We start from the raw sequence: 19,429 nt of genomic DNA on the forward strand, positions 1-19,429 counted from the left end.
AGAATAACCCAACTATAGTTTGACACATTAATTGTAATGCACAATGGATTTTTTTTCATTGTGCATTCCAATTAATGTGTCAAACTATAGTTGGGTTATTTTTGTTGGGTTACATGATTTTTGAAAGTTGTCAAAAACAGTTATGTTTTTCAAATATACTCTTCAGGTTAAACTCAATTTTCCTTATAACAATTTTTTTTTCAGGAGAAGAGAAGAGAAGAGAAGAGAAGAGAAGAGAAGAGAAGAGAAGAGAAGAGAAGAGAAGAGAAGTCCAAATGCAAAAACTTTAAAGAGATCTCACTGTACAAATACAAGTGCAAAAATTTCTCGAACAAAAACAGCAAAAAATCTTTTAGCACTTAGTGCTTGACTTTCCTGAACAAGAAAAACTGACCTGAGACATGATTATTTATTTTTTCTTTTCTCACATTCCCTCTTGAATGCTGTGATTCGGTTCTTGATATAGAACTTGACTGATTCCCAGGTTCTGTGTTTGAGTAATACCGGCGCTGACCTGATGCAGTCTTCACACTGCCTTTTCCCCGGTACCCTGCCAGATGTGATGCAGTCCAATAATTTGTTCTCGACTGCCTTCACCTCCTCTTCTGTCCACTTTCTTTTTGGGCATCTTGACACACCTAAAAATGACAGTAATTTTACCTCAACTTTCAAGAGACAGTGTTTCACCTTACCTTAAAAGGCTGAGTGTAGAGTAAAAAACAGAGGTAATGTACACTAGAACATCTGCATTCAATACCAAGTAGAGGAGTACCAGACATTACTCTTGAGACCGATGAGATTTTACTTTCTGTACAATGTAGCTCCTAGCTAGGTCACCAAGACATAGGTTAATAACAAGAAAATTGTACATTTAACTAGATTAACAGGAGCACTTTAAAACAATCTCCATCACAGATTTTTGAAAATGTGTAATGTAGCTGTATGTGAATGTATACTGACCACACATCATCAATAAAGAAAAAGTTGACTCTGTTTAAGTCGTTTTTAGACTGAATCCTATTTCGCAAAGTTCAGAGGCCACAAGGTAACAAATTCGCATAATGTCTGCCTACGTTCTGCATGGACATCCCACAAAACCTTAAAGCCCCAGACACTATGGGTGCTTGTCAATATCATTCCTCGTTTCCTCGGTCCTCCGTTCTCCATCCTATGACCCAGAAACCAATCGAGTTCAGCCATCTTGTAGGACATCTCAATTCTCTAATTGCACCGCGAGGATCGAGGAGTGAGGAGGCTTCCTGAGGAGTCTTGAGCGAGGATACGTGGGTCTATCCTATGCGGAAGTGTTTTATCGACTAAACGTGACACACTCCTCCCCCTTCAGATATAGTAATTTACCTTTATATTTTCCCTTTGCAGTGTAAATAATGTCATATATTTAAACTGTGCATCTTGCTTTGTTAATAATTATTATGAATGCCTTAAATAACTAACTTTAACAACATATGGGCAGATCCCATTAGCGCAGCTGATGACGCTTTGAAGTGACGCTTGAGTGGTCAAGAATATTCCAATATTCCTCCTTTGATTCCTCCGTCCTCATTTCCTTTCCTTAAATCCTTCTCTCGCGAGGAAAGGAAGCAAGGAAAGGGAACGAGGATGCAAAAATAAGAAATGAAAAGCACCCTAGAACTCATTTGTGTGGATAACCAATCACAACAGACTGGGCTGTCTAACCAATCAGAGAGCAGAGCAAGTTAGCAGTGCAGTCCTAACTCTTTACCTGAACTTGAAGGACTCTCTCTCTCCTTTGCCGAGAAGGAACATTCTTCTGGAAGATAAAACAAATAACCATTTCAAAATTTTGCTACACTGTAAACAAAAGCTTCAATAATGATGATTATTAATCATCATTATTGAAAAGAAAAGGTTCCAAAAGAAAAGGTTTGACTTTACCTGTAGATAATGAAGGGGCCTGATGACTCGAAGACTTGCTGCCAACTGAAGATTTCTCTGAAGGGAAGAAAATAAGACTTAAGAACTTTACACCATTATTAGCATCAGACAATGGGATAGTGACCCCCGACATTATCTTCTCAACTTTAAAAGAACTAAGGAAAGGTTTTGAGCAGGGGAGTTGCCAAAGCCTGCTTGAATGCTGTAGGAAATGTTCCAGAAAAAAGTGAAACATCACGTGTGATTGTTGTCACAATGGTAAAAGTTATGGCTAGTAAGAATGGGGTCCAGAGGACATGCAGTAGGATGGGCACAAATCAGTGAGCAAATGATGGAAGTGATGAGCAGGGAACTAGTTACTAACGGTTGCCCTTTTTTTCAGTCAAGAAAAAAAAAACAGCAATTACTACTTTCAGATGGTGCCAATCACCCATGGGTGAGGCTGGTTGAGTGAGCAGGTTTGGTGAATAGAGGACAGTCTGTCCACACATAGCTCTGTCCAGAGCCCAGTGTAGAGCAGAGGTGACCAGTGAGAAGTGGGTGGGAGACAGGATTAGGGTTGGGAATCGAAAATCGATTCCGATTCTGAAATCGGATACTTAAGATAAAGAATCGGATACTTATTATAAAAATAAAATTTCGATTCCTCGTTTCGATTCCTGGGTGCATTTTTTCATCTAGTGATCTGCCAGGACCTTATGTGGTAATGCAAACATCAGTCTACAAGATAAATCGCATTTTATAATGGATGCTCACCCATAGAGGTGGATCTTGTAAGGGTCAGTGGTGTTTATGCACATATCATAAACAGATTTATAATGTATTTACTGTATTTTTCATTGTTTATTTTATAATAAATACAAACAGTAGATATTCAGTCACTTAAGAAAGAGTACTATGAAGTTGTGAAGAATGTCTGAATTAAATAATTTAGGTGCTTAAAATCTGTGTATGGATATACATGTTAAAAAGTTAGAGCAGAGGGTTTTCTTTTAAATTCAAAAGTATAGCTTTAATTTAAAGTCTGTTTGATTTTTTTTTTATAACATGCAGGAGAAAAATAAAAAGGCAAAACAAATGTTTTAGTTAATAAAAAAGGTTAAAAAATAAACACCTTTAGAGGAAATGTCAGGCATAGGGGGCCTTGCAAAATTTACCTGAAAAGAAGGGGGGCCCCTGGTATAAAAAGTTGAGAACCCCTGTAATAAAATAATATGTTGCAAGCAAGCACTGAAAATAAACATGTGTGATATATTAATGTTTGACTTTTGTGGTTGTTTTTTTACTAAACTGGAAATCGATAAGTAGATTCGGAATCGATAAAATTCAAACGATACCCAACCCTAGACAGGATGCAGCAGAAATTAACCATTAGTGGTGGAACAAGACTGTTCTAGGAGGCATACAGTGAACTGAATGAAACCATGTTTAGAGGTGTGACCATTAAACATTCAGTGGCACAGCTTTGGTGAGAATTACACCAAGTTCCTTACCTGCTTTGTGAGTCAGGTGACTGCAGACCTGTTTTAGGTCACATAAGCATATCAGGGACAGCCACAGATACTTTATAATACAAATAGCAAAATCTAAATACTTATTATTAAACCCAACCAAAACACAAACGTAATATGTCACTTGTGGTAAATGAAGGAATTCACATCAAATCACAGATGACCTTACCTATGGATGTTAAAGAGGACTGATGGCGCTTTTTTGGCGGTGGCATTTCACTCTCACTTTCTTCATCCTCACTTTCAGAAGCTTCAGTTTCTACATTCACTTTCTCTGCAAAAAAGAAAATAATGTAGAAAAGCATTTGTTTCCATGCTTCTTTGTAATGGAACTAAACAGTGGCAATATAAAATGTGTAGGAGCAACAATGTCATGTTTTCTTACCATTAGGATCAATGTTCATTTCATCAAGGTTTTTCCCCTTGAATTCTGATACTCTTCCCTGTTCAAGGGCCATCAGCACCTTGCTGATCTTTGCAAGTTGTAACGTTCCTTCAGGTAACCGGTAAAACTTTCTATGGATCCTTATATCATGTCCCATGAAATCCGCTAATTGGTCCAACTCAGTATCTTTCAGATTCAGGACTTTAGAGAGTGTTGCAATGTGTTTTCGCAGCTTTGTGGATGATAAAGTCTTTGGATGTTTGGCTCCACACTGATGGGCAACCTTTCTGATGCAATCTGTGCCTTTGTAGTATGATGTCTCAGTCATGGGTATGGCGAAAAAAAAGAAATTTTCATCCAGTACGCCACAGGCTTGACGACTCTTCACAAGTAGCTCCATGGAATCCAGCATACTTGGGGTCAGGAGTATTGGCACCTTTCTGTCACGCTTGCCTCTTATTTCGACGCGCTGGAAATGTTGACAGAGCTTCTGCTCAACTGCAGATAAAGCATCAGCGACATCTGAATGTAAATCAGATGTGTTTCGGAGAAGATATGAATTCAGCCTCATTTTCGAAACTTCTCCTGCTCTCCTTCGATTAAACACAATTACATCACACAGAGTTACTTGGGCAAGCTTTGTCCAGTTCTTCTGACTTTTTTCAAGTTTGAGGTTTTCTTTGTATAGTTCAGTTTGATTGCTGAGATACATGTGCATTTTTTTAACATCCTCTGTAAAAGGGAGAAGTTCAGGAGAGTTCCACTTTGCTTCGTTAAGCGTCTTCAAGGCTGAGGCAGACACCAATTCATTCCATTTTGTCGAATACATGTGCTGAAACATTTTGACATTTTTTACATCGTTTTCATCTCCTGCGATCATTGCTTCACATTCTGCAATATCGGACATTTTCTTTAGGTTGTGCCCCAGTTTTAACGCCAAAGATGGAATTCCAAAGACCTCATCTTCATCTCTGAATCCTGATGTCTCTTTAACGGCCTTGATAACGTGATGGAAGTTTGCAGGTATGAAAAAGTCTTTTATACTCTGCAGCTTTCCCATTTTCCTCGCACTGACCAACAGCCTACCAGCCTCGCGCATTTTAGTTCTAATGTATTCGTGCTTGGTTTTGTCGTTGCCCATCTTGTTACACAGGTGTTCTCCAAATTTGATGATGCACGTATCACTTTTAACAGCACATGTTACTTCATCTTGCTTCATGTCACTGATCAGCTTCCATAGTTTTTTTGCTACTCCTTCAGGAACAGGCTCAGCATAAGCACAGAGTGCCTGAACTCTGGATTTACCTGGTTTTGTGACCTGGCACTTCCTGGCCAAGTTGCACCTTGACATATGCCTCCAAAGTGCTTTTCTCCTGAACAGCCCTTGGCAGTTTAAACAGTGCATGTAGTCCTTCACATTAACTTGTTTCGCACTGGATTGTTGACGGGGCACCAACACTCCTTTACCAGATTTAAGAACATCTGTGTTGTGTGCACGGTTCCCTTTGTTCCTCAAAAGGTCCAGATTGATCCTCCTTTCTTTAGACCCCTTTGGGTAAGAAAGAGCTTTTGCTACATCCACTTCGTTCTTATGAACTTGGGCCAAGTGTCTTGCCATTTTACAGAATGGTTTGGAGCAGTAAAAGCAATACTGCTTTTTGTTGTACATTCTTTGGCCATATGCAGTCTTTTTTAATTTCATCACTGAAACCTCACTACCGCTGTTACTGTCTAGATTAGCCGTTGTCTCCTTATCTCCAAGTTGAGAACATTCTTTGTCTGCATTATCAATATTGTCAGAAAGACTCTCATATTCTTCTGAATCTGTCTCTGAATTAGGGACATATTCGTCTCCGCTGTCAATGCTGCTTTCATCTGAAGTGGATCTGAGGTTTAGTGAGCTCTTTGTAAGCTGTAAATACCAAATTTATAATAAGTATTAATAAGCATAAATTCACACAATATTGTTTCAGTTGCACGTTTATGTTACCTCATCTAGTTTATGGATTTATTAAAAGGTTAACAATTATAAGCTTAATAAACACCAAAGACTGAATATAAACTCGCCCTGTGTACCTTGAGAAAACTGGTACCAAAAACCTACTCCCCAGTATTATAAATGGAGAAATTCCTATTATTAATCCAAAAATTCCACTTTGCAATAAAGAAACATTAAAACAACTGAAAAAAAAACTACTTTACTAATTCATCTCTAAGTAGTAAGTTACTTCAAGTAACTTAACTCTTCAAATTAAACTCTTTATTCTTTGAAATTGCCATGTACTTAATGTTATGTTTAAGCTTTGACAAAAAGGACCTTATGCATATAAATGCTCATAGACATGATAATAAATGAGACCATTAACAACCTCAGCAATACAACTGATACTGTAGACTAAATGTAAACTTAAGACAAAATGATCAGCACACGCATGTTAGATAAGAAACTTACAAATGTGCTGTCACTCCTCTTTAACTCTGGGATATCACAGGCTCTTGGTGAAACAGAAGAACTGGGCACTTCTAGTATCACTGTATCTGCATCACTGTCCGTGTCCTGGACAAACATACATATAATCAAATATATTTTTATACAGCAATGTTCCATCTCTGACTAAGTTTACATGTGGGGACACCCACTTTTTTACCCACTTCACTGATATTACTCATTCTTAACTTGTTGCAAGAAAACTGTATCTTAAGTATTGCTGCTTTTGCTTTAGAGGAAAATTAAACAATATAAAAGGGATAGGACATAAAAACATAACTGCTAGTCAAGTTGAATTGCAACAAATTAAAAATCAATAAATATAACAAAAAAGCAAGTACTGCGATGTATGGCTGTGTGATATGTAAAACATATTTTATTGACTGTGATATCTTACAATATTGTCTATTCAAGCCCCATCTTTGCCAGAGACAACAAGCACCATAAACACATTAGTTTGGTTGTGCTTTATCTTACAGTAGTCTGTGATTAAGTAAGCTCAATTTATTTAAAGGTTTGCTTTTTTTTTTCATAGACTTTTGTGACTTTTCATAAATTCTGTACTCTGTAGCATGCCCTTCTCAATGTAAATAAACATGCACGTTACACAACATAAATTTGTGTTTATAAAGCATTACATTGTATTTATTTATTTTTTTAAATGGTTTGAGTGACGCATGTGCGTAAGGAATTAAAAGCAAGCAGAATACAAGTGTTTTCTAAAGCTAACTCAGTTTTTAAAACCAAGCTCAGAATCAATAAATAAATTGATTTGTTGAAGAGAGAATTGCAATGGAATGATTTTTAGTTCAGTTCAACAGTTGTCTTTATGATATTGAATTTTAAATATTGAATAAGAGCAAGTTACAAATTAACAACACTAATGTACAGGGGTGCAAACACATGTATGGTCAAAAAAGACAGAGGTAATCGAAGCCCTCGTCCCGCGGCAAATATCCATTGATACTACATTGCCACCATCCCCAACCCACCCCTATAGGCACATAGAGTCAAATGAAATTTAGAAAAACTTCTTGCACTTCTTCTTCTTGCTTTACTGCTACTTCCTGAAAATAATTTCACCTGATGATTTGAATAGCTCTTTTTGTAAAGAATTAATAATTCTAGGATGATTGGGGTAATTGTGTAGGGTAGGCCTAGTGCATCTGCATAGAAACTAATAAACAAAATACAAATATAAATACAATAAAACACAAATACACGAGAAATGTTTTTCAGGTAAATTAACTGTATTAAGTATTAATACAGTTTATCTTTTGACAAAACGTGATTTTTCTCTTTCTCTTTTGTTGTTTGATTAACTTTGGTGACACAAACAGCTGCAGGTATATTGGGTGCTGTCCCTTTAAGACGAATGCACGTATCTAATACCGGTAATGACCAGTCTATGGTAATGACACGCATCCATTTTATTTTGACTGCGTTTACGGGGAAACTCGTTGAGACGGACACTGGCTTATTTTTTCGTGCACACATGTCTGTTCAAACACAAATAGATAAGAAAGAAAAGGGAATTCGGTGTTCACGAACTTCACGTGCTGTCTGCGACTGCGTGGCTCTGTGCGCCGACAGACCATCCACATTTGGATGTTAAACATAATATATCCTGATACAGCAAAGACAACGTCGGCAGTATTGACGGCAAAATAGGCTGACGGGCAATATTTGAAAATCGATAATTAGGCCTATTTTTTAAATTACAATTATATATGCATTTGTCAAAACCGAGAGACTTTCAAGCATCAAAATGTAATTTATTAATATGTATTTGCGCCTTCTATTTTGTCTGAAAACTTCCAACACTCTTGCGTGTCGCGTGAAAAATAGGCGTCGGTTGCGGTTCTATTTCTAGCACACGGTTTCGGCGCGGCTCGAGAAGTGTGTGTGTCACGCAGGCATTGTGCTCTAACACAAGTTCTAACCAGTTAACATGAGAGCCGACATAAAAACGGACACTCCACGCCACGCAGAGAGAAATGTGATGCAAATTCTGATTCGCTTATTTCCTATTTACTTGTTGGTGGACGCAATCCAGAATTACTGTTGGTTAAATCCCCCCCCCTTAAAAAAAACTCTTCGGATCTGCACGATTCACACAAGTCACCCAAACTGACGTGAAAAAAGCGGGAGGCGCCGAAAAGCGCGCTGTTTGCACCCCTGAATGTAATGAAACTAAGGTTTCATATTAAACATATACTACGTAATGTTTTATATTAAAAGAAAAACAAATGTTAATTTAATTGAGTTTCCTGTATCACAGGCCACTGTCAGATAAAGCGCAACCAAACTGATGTTTGCTTTACGGTGTGTATCGGTGGTGTCATCTCCAGCAGGAGCGGAAAAGGGGCATTATGAAATGAACACTTACCACTGATTTCTTTGTAAACAGTGATTGTTTGGCTAGGAGCTTGGGAACATCTGAAGACACAGAACTGTCTGGATTTTCCTTTGAATCCGCCTGTTCAGGTTAACAGAAATAGTCAGTTGTCAAATTCTTACGATAACTTTGAATTAAAAAATACATAAATAAGTGTTTTACCAAGGATCCTGTTTCACACATCTGTTGTAAGTTAAGTATGTCCTGCTTGAGGGGAGATGGGACCTGATCGTCTGGGGCCTGGGAGGGCATGGTGGGACAAACACTTGATGTTTCTTTTGCCTGAAATAAGAATTGAAAGCACAACTGTAATCATACAAATAATTTAGTTTCACTTTGCAGCTTCACATGCTTTAAGAAGTGTATAGTGGACGTGATATATGATTTTATTTGATATTTAATTGTCTGTCTTAAAGCTATGTCGACAATAGTTTTGTACATATGTTCATATAATCAAAAACAAAATATTTTACATATGAACAAAATTTCTTAACAATACGACGTGAACAACTTAACCGCAATATTATACAGACTAATGTGTCCAATGATTTAGGCTACTTCCATACATGAAATGTAAAAGTAGGTAAATTAAAAATAAGATTAATCAATTAAAATCACCTTCTGTCTAGCTGTTTGTCTCCTGGCACACTCATCATGATGCTTTCTCAGTCTCGTGATGCGACGCTCAAACCTGCTGTTGCTTCGGTTGGGTTTATCTGGTCTGTGCCAAAGGCAAAATAAAATCGTTAACACATACTGTACACCTCATTAACTCACAATTAGGCCACATGTGCACATACGCACAGATGTGCCTTCAGGTTAATCTTTTCAAATAGACCTATTACAGTACGGTCAGACTGCACTAACATTTATGTACTCGGTACATGACCGCGGTAAAGTTAGCTTGATGTTTGACATTCATTAGACATTCGGTTTCATACCAATTAAACTGTTTGCGGCCTTTATGTTTTTAGCTCAAATTTAGTCAGATGGACATAAATATATGTCCTTTATGTTGCACAAGGCTTAATTTCAAAAAAAAAAAAAAAAGAAAAAAAAAAAGAATTAACCATCTAACTTAATTAAACAATTAAACTACATGATATTATACTATAAAACCAATACTAAAATGTTCAGAAAAACTTCCCTGTAAATGCACAAGACTCTGTTTTTGGAATTAGCACTTTATGGGTTTTATAATAATTTTACAACTTTTAATGTATAAAATAATATGAATTAATTAAACAACAGACAGCTCCTTTTGAGATAAAGGTATCAAATCAACTGTAAAAAGCTCTAAATATTATCCCCTGTCATGCACAAAGCTTGTTTTTTTTTTTTTTTTTCAGAATATTCCTTTGTTTTTATATACAGTTCTGAATCTGTATTTTTGATATTTAACATACTGTGCCCACTTAAAATATAAAGTAATTTTTACAGTTGATAAATTATAAAATAATGTTTGTACTTTTTTTTTTGTTACTTTTATACATAAAGGTATGCCTCAGTGACAGCTCTGTACCTTTTATGTGAGAGTGTAGGAGCCTAATAAATAAATGTAATTTAAATTAATAAAAAAAAAAAATAGAACACTTAGAAGCTTTTGCATCTCAGCTCTTCACATACATGTAACCCATTTAAATCCAATAAATTCACCAATTTTGGCCTGAATGTAGCAATAAAGTGAAAATTCCATATTAGTATATTTGTAATCATATTTTGTAATTGCAATTTTTACCTTTCTTATTGTTGTATTATATTTTTATTTTATTTTATTTCATTTGAATTGTTGTTTTGAAACCTTTATTTCAAACTGTGTCAGAGTTTAATGAAATTAAGTGGGTACAGAATATTAAACATCAAAAATACAGTTTCAGTACTGTATATAAAAACAATAAAGGATTCTGAAAAAAAAAACAAGTCTTGTGCATGACAGGTGATAATATTTAGAGATTTTTACAGTTATTTGATACCTTTATCTCAAACGGTGTCAGAGTTTAATGAATTTAAGTGGGTAACGTAGCCTATATTAAACATCAAAAATAGTTTCAGTACTGTATAAAAACAATAAAGGGATTTTCTGAACAAATAAGCCTTGTGCATGACAGGAGATAATATTTAGAGATTTTTACAGTTGATTTGATACCTTTATCTCAAAAGGTGCTAGTGAAGTTATATTAGGCTATTTCATACATTAAAAAGTGTAAAATTATTATAAATTAATAATTAAGGTTAATTTATTTATTTATTTTTAATTAAGCCTTGTGCAACATAAAGGACATATATTTAACGTTATGTCCATCTTACTAAATTTGAGCTAAAAACATAAAGGCCGCAAACAGTTTAATTGGTATGAAACCGAATGTCTAATGAATGTCAAACATCAAACTAACTTTACCACGGTACATTGCTGCCTAAAACTATTATTTTACCGAATAATCATGCAAATCCGAACGTAAATTACCACAAACCAACACGCTTGTTAGTTATAACCTTGGCCCGGCTAATTGCCTAATGACACCTTAATTAGAAGCAGTACTTTACTCTGTTTAATGATCTACCTCATCATAGTACGACTATAAACAGAATTCAAATTTACCATGATATTAATTTTTCTATTACAAGTCTTACCTTAATTTGTCCATGATGCGTCCGTAGATGTTGTCCGCGTCGTCGTCGTCTCAAAATGGCTGGTAATTGATTCCGCGCACTTCAGCTAGTTATGAATAAAGATGGCTGCCGCGCGATCGCAGACGAGAGGGGGAGGGGTGGTCGCGATGGGGACTGGCTATGTCCGGTGAACACACACTTCTGGAGATTTCCATCAGGCAGCTAGGCTACTGACGCTCTGTCGTCGGTGCTCTTTTGTTTACACCCTTACATTGGCAAGTTGATTATGTTCAGGGATTAGTAGCATTTCAAATATATGTATTTAAAATACAAAATACTATTTTGTTTTTAAATAACTTATTTTAATTTAAATACATTTAAACTTACTATTTTTGTATTGTCAAAATAAAAAAGATTAAATGTATTTAAATACAAATGACATTTTTCTAAAGATACTTAAAAGCTACAAATTACAAGTTGAAGCATATTTAAAATACATGTAAATACCAAGATTAAATATAGGCCTATTTACACGCAAAAGCATTTAAAAACAAAATAGAAATTTGCATTTCAAATAAATGTATTTGAAATACTGCCCAGCTCTGATTATGTTTTATGCCTGATCCAAAACAAGGCAATGAGATCTGTGATCTTTTGCATACATTCCTTTTTCAAAATTGGAAAAAAAAGTTGGATTTTATTTTTATTCAAATTTGTATTTTTAAATGTTATGCTGAATACCAAAATTTAAATAGATTTAAATCAATTTAAACTATACATTTTATGGACACAAAATATTGTTTTTATATTTAATGACATGGGCCCTGCAGAACACCTCAATAACACAATGGCCCGGTTTCACAGACAGGGCTTAGACTAAGCCAGGATTAGACCATAGATCAATTAGGACATTTAAGTAATTTTTATAAACATGCTTAGAAAAAAACATTACCGATGTGCATCTTAAAACTAAAAAGGCACTGATATATTTTTAAGATCAGTCAGTGCAAGTTTATTTCAGTGGAAACAGCTCAGACTTACATTTTAGTCTAGGACTAGTCTTAAGCCCTGTCTGTGAAACCAGGGGTATGACTGTACCCTCCTGCTCCTGTAAAACAGTCGGATACACAAGCCAAATACTGTCACTATACTGAACCCAACATCCCCTGCAGCCATGTGGAACTCTCTTAAAAGCACTTAATGTGAAAATGCTTAGGCCCGGTTTCATAGACGTTACTGAGCTTAAGCCAGGACTAGGCCTTAGTTAAATTAAGATATTTAGGCAACTTTTACAAGAATGAAACATTACTGTATCTTGATATAGAACTATGACACTGACGTATTTTAAGATGCAAGATATTTTCAGTTGAGACGGCTCAAACATGCATTTTAGTCTGGGACTGACTTAAAGGAATAGTTACCTAAAAATGAAAATTCTGTCATCATTTACTCTCCCTCGAGTAGTTCCAAACTTGTATGAATTTATTTGTTCTGCCCGACACAAGGGAAGATAATTTGAAGAAAGTTTGTAAGCAGGCTGTTTGGGTCACCACTTCTGTATTAGAAAAAAAAAAAAAAAGGCCTACTATTTGCAGGTCTTCAAATTTGGAAATTAAAACCCCAGATGAATACTACCACAACATATCACACCGTGTCATTATTTATTTATCAAAAATAAAACCAAAAGACGTGTGACAAAGTTAGGACACTGTTAACATAGGAATTAACGGATGACCAGGAAGTGAGCACCACTATAAAAGCAGATGTTCAGGCAGTTTGAGTGTCTGGAGCCTTCAGGTGTGTGCACTGTCAGCTCTGTCAGCTTGGACATTTTCTAGAGTCCTAGTTGTTCCAATCGTCTTCCATTATGGATAATGCTTCTGTCAACCTTCAATGCAGCAGATTTGTTTCTGAACTCTTCCCTAGATCATTGCCTTAACGCAAGTCTGTCACTGAGCTCTACAGGCAGTTATCTTGGTTTTTGCTCTGATATGCATTTTCAGCTGTTAGACCTTTTCTGAGAGGTGTGTGCCTTTCTAAATCAGACTCATTCAAATGAATTTGCCACAGTTTAACTTCACTCCAAGTGTAGGAACATCGAGAAGCAATATGGATGCTCCTGAGATAAATTTCCAGTGTCCCAGAAAAGGGTACTTTTTACATACTTATGCAGCGGGATCTTTTCAGTTTTTTATTTCTAATAAATTTGCAAAGTTGTTACAAACCTGTTTTGTGCTTTGTCATTATGGTGTTTGAGACGTAGATTGATATGGAAAAAAAAAGTAATTTAAAGCAGTTTAACATAAGGCTGCAACAAAACAAAATGTGGAAAAAAAATGAAGGGGTATGAATAATTTCGCAAGGCACTGTATATTAGAATAGAGTTGATCTCATTCATTTCCGCTGGCCAAAAAATATTTTGACTGTTTTAAACAATTCAAATTAAAGTAACTTTATGAAGTTTTATGATAAGGTGTTAGCTATTTTAGTGTAAAAACGAATAAGCCTATATATTGCAGTGTGAATATACTGTAATTGTCTGACTCTGCGGCGGCTGCAAAACGCATTCTCATCCCCAAATCGTCACTTTCAAACATTCTTCAATATCCGACGCACAAAGCACCCTTTAGCGTCCATATGAGACGCTTCGGTTATGGGTAGGTTTAGGCGTCATATAACTGACGCTTTCGAAAGTTCGTCAATATCCGACGCACAAAGCACCCTTAGCGTCAATATGAGACGCTTCGGTTATGGGTAGGTTTAGGTCTGTGGTAGGGTTATGCGTCTCATATGGACGCTAAAGGGTGCTTTGTGCGTCGGATATTGAAGAAATTTTGAAAGCGTCAGTATATGACGACTTGGGATGAGAACGGGCTGGCGTATCACAAAGTGTTTTAAAAAGGAAATGTGCAAATCTTACCATTTTCAAAGACAGTAGCATTATTCATAATGTTGTGGAGATGCCTTCACACATCAATAGCACTTCTATGCAGCTGTGGTTGTACAGTAAGCTATTATCATTGGTCCTTGTATTCATTGATACCGGACAATGGACCATTTGACCACCGAATCTAGCAGTATCCACCTTAATATCGAAATAAGTGTGGAATATTGACCATTGTTCTCACTAAAAAGTATGTTCTCATAACATAAGATGTGCAGTTTAGAATAAAGATGAATTATTGTGCATCTACAACACTCCTTGCTGTCATTAAAAGAGGAAAAGTGATCAAGCTCATCCACTACAGTATGTATAGGCTATGTCTAAATTCATAGAATTTTGATTTAATTAAAAAAATTCATAGATTTTTTTATTTAATGTAAATATGTATATTGACATGAAAACAGTTGCTTACAAATTTTTTCATTACTTTTCTCACTTCTGGAAAAGTCTACATGCAATACAACAATATAATTATATTGTTATATCTAACAATATAATTTATATTATTTTTTAATTATTAAATAATATTGTTTAAGAGAAATTAGCTGGTATATTTATTAATCATTGTTAAAATAAAACAACATTTTCCATTTTTAATTTGTGGTTTAAAAAAGGAATGAATGCAAACGTATAAGGACCCACTGATTATGTCAGAGATCACAGAAGATAAAGATCACAGAAGAAACACCTAAGATATTGCATTTGGATATGTTTAAACATGTCAGAGCATATTTAAAAAAAAAAAAAAAAACACACACAGTTGTTCCAATGTTGACCACAGGGGGCGCTCTCTCAAACACACTTTATACACAGACACAATTTTTGTCCGATAAACCGACCCCGTAGGGACCAATTGGCATTTCGAGGGAAACACTGCCACCTATGTTAAAATGGCCATTTCTATCGTTTTCAATGGGTGTGCCTGTGGGGACCTGGAATCAGGTCCCCACCGCTCATGAGGTCCCCACGGGTTTGGTGTGCAAACAGGTCCAAGTCCCAACCGGGATATAAAAACAAGTACACACACACACACACACACACACACACACACATTCTTGTACATCTATTGGACATTCATTGACACAATGCAATCTCTAGCCGCTTACCCTAACTTTACCCATCACAACTAAGTGCCTAACCCGAACCCTTACCCTAAACCGACCCTTAACCTAATTATAACCTTATCCCTAAAACCAAGTCTTGACCCTCAAACAGGCCTTTAAAGGCTCTCAGAAAGTGAGGACCGGCCAAAATGTCCTCACTTTACTCACACACACACACACACACACACACACACACAGATATTTATTAAAGATCACTGTATCAGTTTCCACATAAATATGAAGCAGCTCAACTGTTTTCACATGAAATGGCGTATGTATGACACGCCAATTCGTATTTCCATTTTTGGCGTGTTATCAACACGCATAATCGCTTTTCAGCGTGTTTATCAACGCCGTTGATTTACGTTACATTACTGTATATAAATATATATGACCTACCCCAACCGCGTCCCTAAACCTACCCATCACTCGGGTTAATACCATTTATGAGTGTTCCCCTACCATCCTAGGAAAAAAAATATTGCTCCCCAGATGTAGATATACATTTTCCTCCGTTTCGCTCGGACATTTAACGGCGTACACATACACGCGGAATCACTCGGACGTTTAACGGCGTACACATACACGCGCGTGGACATACACGCGGAAAGCTCAAAATGCGTATAAATAACACGCCACTTGACTTGAAAGTGGCGTGTATGTTTACGCAAAGTCATGATGTCATGTTGCAGACTATGTTGGTTTTCAACATTGGTAATAATAAGAACTGTTTCACAATAATACTTTTATACTGTATTCTTGATCAAATAAATCTGGCCTTGGTGACCTTTTTAACCATAGCACACTGTGTATATATATATTTTAATTCATAAATTTACATTTCAAATATCAAACATTACATGCCAAATATCACCCATCATATCAGTCTATGGCTGAGATGTTTTTATCAAGTGCATGTTTATCATTTATGATCAATGAGCCATGTATTTCTTCATCTTGATTTTTCTTCTTGGTTTCTGTAGTTTTGTTAGTGGTGTTTGCTTGATTATTAATATTTATCATTTGTGTACTTTCTTGAGTAGTATTAAAGTATTAAACTTTTTCTCAATGTTACCACATGTAGTGTAGGAGCCCGTATAATTTGTTTTATTTTTTCCCAAATTCTATTTTTCTGTTTGAATTTTTCTTTATTCCGTTTTAATGGTTAAATCAAATTTTAGTAATCAAAAATGAAACGTGGGACTTATACAATCACTGGCCACTTTATAGGTACACCTGTTCAACTGCTCGTTAACACAACTATCTAATCAGCCAATCACATGGCATCAACTCAATGCATTTAGGCATGTACATGTAGACACGATCAGTACGATCTGCTGAAGTTCAAACTGAGCATCAGAATGGAGAAGAAAGGTGATTTAAGTGACTTTGAACGTGGGATGGTTGTTGGTACCAGACGGTCTGAGTATTTCAGAAACTGTGGATCTACTGGAATTTTCAAGCACAAACATCTCTAGAGTTTACAGAGAATGGTCCGTAAAAGAGAAAGTATCCAGTGAGCGGCAGTTCTACCAGAAAGACTCGGGAGACTAAATACTGTGACAATTAACCATTTATTAGCGACCCAGCAAGCAATAAAGTTCTTTGGCGTAGGCCCCGTCCGTAGCTCGCAATCTGAGGGTCCGGACTCTGCATATCCTGCCTGAAGATCAAGGCAGGGGCGCAGCCGACCCCCGTGAGGTATGGAAGGGACCATCCTGGTGGTGGTGGTGGTGAGAAGGATGGAGGGAAGGATTCAATTTGGAGGAGGTGGGGAGGATGGTGGTGAATTGAAGCGTCAGCATCTGCGAACTCAAACATGAGTAAGTACCGATCTTATATACCACAAGTGTTGGAATGTGATTGGATAGATAAAAAGTAGAGTGACGTAACAATTAAGTCTTCCTGGCAGAACTTAATGCTAGAGCTTTCATTTCTGTGGGTGAAAATGCCTTGTTGAAGTCAGAAGTCAGAGGAGAATGACCAGACTGGTTCAGCTGATAGAGAGGCAACATTAACTCAAATAAGCACTCGTTACAACCACTGAACACACAACATGTCGAACCTTGAATAGATGAGCTACAGCAGCAGAAAACACACTGGTGTCTCTCCTGTCAGATGAGAACAGCAAACTGATGCTAAAGTTCACACAGACTCCCCAAAATTGGACAATAGAAGATTGGAAAAATGTTGCCTGGTCTGATGAGTCTCTGTTTCGGCTGCAACATTCAGATGGTCGTAATTTGGCGTAAACAACATGAAAGCATGGATCCATCCAGCCTTGTATCAGCGGTTCAGGCTGCTGGTGGTGTAATGGTTTAATGGTGTTCTCTTGGCACACTTTTGGCCCCTTAGTACCAATTGAGCTTCGTTCAAACACACAGCACACCTGAGGATTGTTGCTGATCATGTCCATCCCTTCATGATCACAGTGCATCATCTTCTGATGTCTTCCAACAGGATAACAGGCCATAACAAAGCTCGAATCATCTCAAACTGGTGTCTTGAACATGTTCACTAAACTCAAATGGCCTCCACAGTCACCAGATCTCAATCCACTAGAGCAGCTTTGGGATGTGGAGGAACGGGAGACTCACATCATGGATGTGCAGCGACAAATCTACAGCAACTGTGTGATGCGATCATGACGATATGGAGCAAAATCTCTGAGGAATGTTTCCTGCACCTTGTTGAATCTGTGCCATGAAGTATTTCGGCAGTTTTGAAGGCAAAAGGGGTCCAACACGGTACTAGCAAGGTGTACCTAATAAAGTGGCCAGTGAGTGTACAATTCAACAATAATTTATTAAAATTACATTTTTTGGGCACTATGAAATCTATTTAACTGATCTATAATTCCATTTTTATGATTAGATTCTATGATTCCACCCTACATGTGTGGCCCTAAATGTCTTTCATATCACCCATTGCTGTAGTGTCTCTTTTGGCTGTCTAGCACTCCTTATAAAATTCCTGTTCCCTCTTGTTTTCCTTGGCATTCCCTAGCCGACAATCATTGGCACAGATGCTCATGATATCATGCCACGTCTGGCATGAGTTATCAGCCCATGTCACTTTCCATCCCTGTCGCACTGTCTAAAGTGCTGCGGCCAACATGTCAAAACATATCTGTCTCCCCGCGGTGTGATCACGATGACACAATCATTTGCTCGAGGAGGCAAGCGGCTTAAAGAGCCAGTTGTCGCAGTGACATGTCCCCGTCGGAGGTCGTGACCCTCCCTCAGAGTTACGGTCCTGTGGGTAAATAGTGGCCCGGGCCTCGTGCTTCACTGTGTCCTGTCACTGTACGGGTAGTCGAGTTGTCCACGGTGCGTATGACTCTCTGTGTGGTTCTCAGATGCTGCCCACCATTTGCTCGAGGAAAACATATATTTGCACACTGTAAAAATTGGCATGCCATCTAATTCTGTTCACTTTGAGAGTAGCACTCATTGCCTGAGGCAGATGCGTGTGGAAGCTTGTGTATGTTGGTTTGTGTTAAGTGCGTGAAATGATTAGTGTTGAGGATATGTATGTGTGGGTGTTTTTGTAATCTTTGTCTCTTTGTGCGTGTGAATGTTGCATGCTGGGCCCATGGTTGAAGAGCAGGTTGTATGACAGGTTTTACAGAGAATTTCTTAGCTGATGTTTTTTTTTTTTTTTTTTTTTTAACGTATTTGTTTGTCATGAACCCACGGTGCAACATGTTTCACTGTGTTTTTATTTTAACTCATTAAAACGCTTTCGGAAATGCATTACATATGCAATTCATACAGGCACAGTCTTGAATACATCTCTGTGATGAACATGAGCAATAATGAATTATGAATACATTTATATATATATAATAATAATAAAATATATATATAAAAAATATAAATAAATACATTTTTTATTATTATTTTTTATTATTATTATTATTAAAAATTGTAATTGAAAAAGGAAACATGCAAGTAATCATTTAGATTTTTAACAAAATCAGTAAAGCAGTATTTTTTCTGTAACAGGAAATTATATCACAAAGACCCTCATGTGTCAATGTCATTAAGTCTCTTTCTATATATTATGATTTG

General features: G+C 36.8%; 1 protein-coding gene across 2 annotated transcripts; it reads right to left on the reverse strand.

Annotated features, from left to right (window-relative positions):
* Positions 1-348: 348 nt before the first annotated feature.
* Positions 349-14,556, reverse strand: LOC307148748 (uncharacterized protein). Of its 2 annotated transcripts, XM_079854539.1 has the most exons (11): positions 11,331-14,556; positions 9,318-9,420; positions 8,862-8,981; positions 8,691-8,780; positions 6,266-6,370; positions 3,814-5,725; positions 3,598-3,702; positions 3,411-3,438; positions 1,918-1,974; positions 1,745-1,792; positions 398-638 (listed from the first exon to the last, which is right to left on the reverse strand). In XM_079854539.1, the coding sequence occupies exons 1-11, from the start codon at positions 11,342-11,344 to the stop codon at positions 527-529; spliced, it is 2,694 nt and encodes an 897-aa protein (XP_079710665.1). In that variant the 5' UTR covers positions 11,345-14,556; the 3' UTR covers positions 398-526. The 2 variants fall into 2 exon arrangements, with proteins under 2 accessions (XP_079710664.1, XP_079710665.1); XM_079854538.1 differs by lacking the exon at positions 3,411-3,438 and having other exon boundaries at positions 349-638.
* Between the last annotated feature and the right edge of the window lie 4,873 nt (positions 14,557-19,429).

This window comes from Squalius cephalus, assembly GCF_949319135.1.
Source record: "Squalius cephalus genome assembly, chromosome: 21".
NCBI classification, from domain to species: Eukaryota; Metazoa; Chordata; class Actinopteri; order Cypriniformes; family Leuciscidae; genus Squalius; species Squalius cephalus.

Excerpts from the sequence above, each read along its gene's own strand:
- LOC307148748 (XM_079854538.1), bottom strand. Across the intron at positions 6,371-8,690 it reads TGTTTACAAAGAAATCAGTG|GACACGGACAGTGATGCAGA; the intron begins GTAAGTGTTCAT and ends ATGTTTGTCCAG. Across the intron at positions 5,726-6,265 it reads AGAGGAGTGACAGCACATTT|CTTACAAAGAGCTCACTAAA; the intron begins GTAAGTTTCTTA and ends TGGTATTTACAG.